Raw genomic sequence first — 5,574 nt, 5'->3', positions numbered from 1 at the left:
TGGCGCCTGTCCGCAGCCAGACCCCGCATCCCTCCTTCTGATGGGGGAAAAAAACCTTTTCCTTTAAGTTCAGCGTGGAGGAGCCTCGCGGGTTTTCCTAGCCTGCTCTTCCTGGAGTAACTTTTCTTAAGCATTTGTTCGCGTTGCTTGAAGTTTCGTGAATCCCGAGTTAATGCAGCTCTCCTAAACCTGGAGTGAGGATAAGGAAGTGAACATAAACCCAGCCCTGAGCTGCGGAGAGCCCCGAGGGGAATAGGGACAGGTGGTGCCTCCCCAGTCTCTCCGTAGCACAATCGCTGCTCCCTTTCCTTCTCTTCTCGGAAAATCAAGAGAAAACGTAGGAATGAGCTCTTTAATAGCCCTCACGTCACCTAACTGTGAAACAGAACTTTCTCAAATACGCGATTATTGGCGAAAGTCGAGAGCGGTGAAGTGCGGGAGACGAGCTCTGGGCTCAGTTCAGAAATCAGGCGCTGATGGCAATTAGCGGCGGGAGCTCCGCGGCTGTGCCTTCCCCTCCTCCTGCCTGTTCCAGCGCTTTGCCTCGTGCACGTGTTTTAAGTGAGGGATGTGGTTCTGTGGCTCGAAACTGAGCTCCGCGCTCCTCTCCCTGCCAAGCGTTTGTCTTCCCGGCGCTGGGCTGCACTGCCAGGTGCTCTGCTTACCCGGGGGTAAGCGGCCCCAGGTTGCTTCCTCTTAAAAAAAAAAAAATACTCGTGTGGCTACAGTAAGTTATTTTTGTTAATGACTCCACTACTTGCCTTCTGCTGGGAATTACTGAGTTGGTGAGAAATGTTGGATGACGTCTCTAGGGCGTTTCCTCCTTTTTGTGGTAGGAAGACTAACACTGATCCTCATGAATTAAAAAGACTGGAGGAGGGAGAAATGCGTCCCTTCCACACGGCAGAAACGTGACCCTCTGAGGTTCAACTGCAGTGAACTAGTGGGAAGAAAAGAGAAGTTTGTGTGGAGGCAGAGATCTGTGGCAATCGCTGCCTAAAGCCCATCAGCCACTGCATGGTGCTGCTCTAACCCCAACTTTGTGATTGCAATTACCTCTGTGAGCAGTACTTAGCAGAAATTAGTTGGGGTTTCCTCTGTGGCTTCCCATAAACTTCTGAATGTGTTTCCAAGTCTTTACAGGATCATCTCCCCGAGATGGTTATCGCATCCTGGGAGAATGAATCACTCAACTGCCTATTTGTCTCTGCTGTAGGTTGTGCTGCTGACAATGCCTGGAACCCAAGCAGAGACCTGCGAGAAGTGGGAGTACTTCCACGAGGGTCGCTGCTGTGTATCCTGTCCAGCAGGTAAGACTTTGAGCAGTTACAGCTGATAAGTTATGTTTCTTTCCCAGTGGAGGCGCCTGAGTCACTATTGTTTCTTATGTTGCATCCGGTGAAAGTGTGAGCCTGATTGGAGCTGTGGTGGCTTCTTGGTGCTGTTAAGGCTGAGCTCCATTTTGCTGCCAGAGCTTGTGCTGCAGTAGGTGCTGACTGACTGGGAGAGGTGCCTTGGCAGCAAGCCAGGAACCCTGCTCACAGTTGAGGATAGTGTTTAAAGTTGAGTGGTGTTTGGGTTGGTTTTGTTAACAAAGCACTTTAGTTGGCACAAGGAACACACCTAGGGGAATTCTGCAATTTCTCTGTCTGTAGGTAAAACTTTGGTTTGGTTTTGCTCTCCCTTCCTTGCTCAATGTGTACAGACTTAACAAGGTTTGTGCCAAGAAGCACCCTCCCCTTAGAATCAGAGGGCTGTCAGGTGCCTTGAGAGGTAGCTCAGACAAAGGAGAAGAGAGGTTATTACAAGCAGTGCTTGCCACATATTTGACTTGAAGCTGCTCGAGTGAGTCATTCTTTTGTCCCCCTGTGTGTCCTGACAGAGGCCTGGCTGGATGCCTTGTTTGGCACCACTCTCACAATTTATCACTCAGACAGGATGTGCCTCCTGACTCTCCTATGCCGTATGGCTTCTTTGTGAGAAGGGCCTGAACTTTCCCCAAAAATTGCTTTATATTGTAACATCCTGCTATAGCCCTTTGCCTGTGAAAAGATCCCTTGAGACTGCTGCTGCTGCTGGTTCTCCTCTTCCACAGGTACTTCTGTTACTCAGCACTGCCGTGCTCAACATACGAGAGGAAAATGTGACCTTTGCAAGGAAGGAGAGAGTTTTACTGCCCATGAGAATGGCTTGGAAGGGTGCTTGCCATGCAGACAGTGCAAAGATGGTAACAAGCACAATTTTGATGAAACCTTAACTCTTTTCCATTGTTCAATGTGGAAAACCTGATCCTCATTGAGCATATTGAGCTTGTAAATAAGTTGCATTTATGGCCTGAGTATAACTTTTGTGCAGTTGTAAAGAGTCACATCTTTTCTGTTTACTTTGTGACTTACATTTTATTTTTAGATCAGATAACTTTGAGGCCCTGTACTCTGACGAGTAATACTGAATGCCAGTGCAAACAAGGGTATTTCTGCCCAGACGAGGGCTGCGAAATATGTCAGAGAGACAGTAAAATGTAAGTTGGATAATTAATATAAGTCACTGTTTTCCTTCTGGGGAATGTTAGAGCTGTGGCTTAATCTGTGCCAATAGCAAACACATGTTACCAAGCTGTAAATAATTGCCCTGAAGCCAAATGGCATTATTCATGTATTTAAATTTTAGGTGTCAAAATATGTGAGATTGCAGCCTAGAAAGACATGGATTTGGGTATAGTAGTGCTTGCTGCTTATGGCTGTAAACTTGCACTTTTCATGTCTTCAGCTTAGTATTTCCCCAGGTGCACACTTGAATGAGCTTTCTAGCACCCAGCCCAAAATTTCCAGAGGTAGAACTACCCGTTGAAGGAAACTAACTGTACATGAATAATGCATCTACTCTGGGATTTTGCCCTTTCCACATAGCAGATTCATTTGCTTTGCTTCTATCAAATCTTGCAGTATTAACTTGGGTTGTTTAAAGGTGCACTTCTAACAAAGTTATCTATTTATGCATGTTCTGATCATGTCTCTAAGCTCTGCCTGAAAAAAAAATCAGGCCTGGACAGAGCTGCATATTGCTCTGGGAATGTTGATACGACCCTGTGTTGCTATCCACTTCAGGTATCCAGAAGGGAAAGAAATCGTACCGAATTGCAATGCCACTACAGGCCTAGGATGTGACTTACCTGATCAAGGTCTGGTACACAAATCCCTCTTAGTTTATTTTTTGGGATTTCAGAGCAGTCTGTAAAACAGTGGTTTGAACAACTGTAGTATATTTAAAAGCTTCTGTGTTTTAGTCTGGGAATTACTTCCTCAAGACAAGTTTTCAAGGGGTGACAAACCATCTAGAATTTCACTGGGTGAAAAGCTACAGGTGTTGCCAGGGTTTTCAGAGTTGCAACTGTGACACTGCTGAAAGTTATGGATAGTGCAGATGTATCCTATACTTAAGAAGCTGTGTATGGAGTAGCTTTCTCTTCTGCTGGTAGATAGCTTCTTCCAGACCAGAGGAAGAGGGATCTAACACTATCCATTCTACAGCACCTGAAGCTTGCTGTCATATTTTGTATACTTGTTCCCCCTTTTAAGTGTCTCTCTAGAAAGCCTTGTAGAAATTGTATTGCAGGTCTCTGCAGAATCCCCTGCTGCCTTTGGGATAGATGTGCAGTGCAAACAAGTACTTGCATGTTCAAATCAGCTGAGAAGTCCCAGTGCCTTTTCCAGGACAAGCTAGCTGCATTGGTATATTAGTGCTGGGCTTGGGTTGTGTTCTAGAACAGAAAGCAATATTTTGTTTGTGGACTGCTTCAGTACTAATTTTCTTTTTCTTTCACAGGAATCACAGCTTCTGCTTGGGTTAGCATGATTATTGTGCCCATTGTTTGTGTTTTGCTGGTTTTTGTATGTAAAAAATGGAACTCTAAAAAAGGTAACTGCTTGGTTATTCACAAAATTTGCTTTTCAGAACTAGGCAAAACATGCACTAGGGCTATCCCTGGTTTTTGTGTTACTGTATAGGAGACCTATATAAGCTCTAGTTCATTTAGCATGTGATTGAATTAAGTAACTGCAGTAACATGAGTAGTTTTGTTCAGTAAATAAAATGCATGAACTTTAACTATGAGCTTTCTTGTTTTGCTGACAGGTGCCTTCATTTCAAATCAAGATTAGCATAAGGTCCTTAAAAAGGACAGCTAGTATCTACTTGCCTTGTATTGGCAAAGGGAAAAACCTGTGTGAGCTCAGATAAATGGGGCAAAAAGCTGCAACTAATTAGATTAACTACTTTGATTCACTGCATTTGACTGCATCTTCCTACAAATTGTTGCCCTTTCATCATTTGAACCTCTTAATGTGAGCTTAAATCTAAGTCCTACATGAATTTATTTTTTATTGGAAATTGAGGTGTTTTCCTTAAAATTCTTTCCACTACTGTATATTAAGGTGTTTTCATAACTAGTGTAGTTAGAACAACATTGAAAATTGTTCTGAGTTTTGAATGCTGACTTAGTTCAAATCATGTCTTGTCTTTACTGCAATACAGTCAGTAATTTCTGCCTTTCTTCTCTATTGCTATGTTCCACAAAAATGCTGAGAAGCATGAAGTGGAGTTGGGGGGAGCTTGCAGGAATGACTTTAAAGCCAAACTGCATCTCCTGGTCTGCTTTTTACTAAGCAGGACTCTGCCCTGTGTGAAGGCACAGTGTTTGTGCTGTTGGTGGAAGCTAAGGGTAGTACTGTCTTGAAATGTATGACAGGTCAAGGAAACTGTGGCTTGTGTAGGCTTTGGTTTGTGTTACAAGAGTTTATATTGCCTATAAATCTTGTGTGAATTCAGTTATGTTTAAGTTGTTGCAATTCCTAAAAGTTTCTTAGAGGCTTGTTTTGTTTTCCAGCTGCTTCAACTGATAAAGATGTAGAGAAAGGCCTGGTAAGTATGTGATGGATCAAGGTGCTTCATCTCAGTTGTGTGCAATTTAGTTGCACACTGCTTATTTGTACCTGATACACAGCCCTCCATTTTTGCCTTATTGTTGACCTCTAGTAGGATGTGTTCCTGTGATGAAGCAAGTTATGATTCATACAGGGCCAGATGCTAGCAAGGGCCTGATGCATTCATTAGCAGCATGTGTCTGCTTCAGTTGGTCTTTCCAGTAATTCCCTTGGAAACATTTTTTGGAGCCTGTGACCAGGATGCTTGGAAAGTGGAAAAAATAAGGCCAGCTGCAAGCTTTCACTTCAGATTGTCTTCAAATGATGCCTTGATCTAACTAGCTTTTTTTGCCACTTCATGTGTGTATTCCCCAATCTACGTCAGCTGTTGCTTCCCTGCATGGTGGTGTTTGAGCTTTCATTGCATTTTGACTATGACATTATTTGCTCAAAAGACTCTTGATCCAGTAAATTGATTGAGTCTTCCTGCCTTTGGGCTCATGTACAGCTACAGACCAGGACCTGCAGTCTAACATTTTGGTCCTAAACAGCCCCCTAAAATGAGGGGTTTGGGGCTCAGAGCATGGCAGTTTCCAAGTACATCCCTAGTAAGTGTTTACCAAGCTAAGGCTGCTGCTGGCATATGTTCCAC

The 5,574-nt window shown here is 43.8% G+C and overlaps 1 protein-coding gene across 1 annotated transcript in view; it reads left to right on the top strand.

Moving 5' to 3' along the window:
* Window positions 1-1,216: 1,216 nt before the first annotated feature.
* Window positions 1,217-5,574, top strand: part of LOC103802488 (tumor necrosis factor receptor superfamily member 6-like) — a gene marked incomplete at its 5' end in the record, with an annotated part of 8,293 nt that continues 3,935 nt past the window's right edge. Inside the window, 6 exons of the mRNA XM_009074969.1 lie at window positions 1,217-1,310; window positions 2,096-2,227; window positions 2,410-2,521; window positions 3,108-3,181; window positions 3,826-3,918; window positions 4,886-4,920. Coding sequence (XP_009073217.1) covers window positions 1,217-1,310; window positions 2,096-2,227; window positions 2,410-2,521; window positions 3,108-3,181; window positions 3,826-3,918; window positions 4,886-4,920 — 540 coding nt within the window. The remainder of the gene's footprint in view (window positions 1,311-2,095; window positions 2,228-2,409; window positions 2,522-3,107; window positions 3,182-3,825; window positions 3,919-4,885; window positions 4,921-5,574) is intronic.

This window comes from Acanthisitta chloris, unplaced genomic scaffold (genome assembly GCF_000695815.1).
Source record: "Acanthisitta chloris isolate BGI_N310 unplaced genomic scaffold, ASM69581v1 scaffold22895, whole genome shotgun sequence".
NCBI lineage: Eukaryota > Metazoa > Chordata > Aves > Passeriformes > Acanthisittidae > Acanthisitta > Acanthisitta chloris.
Note: the sequence above shows the minus strand (reverse complement) of the source record. Positions and strands in the feature narration are given on the sequence as shown.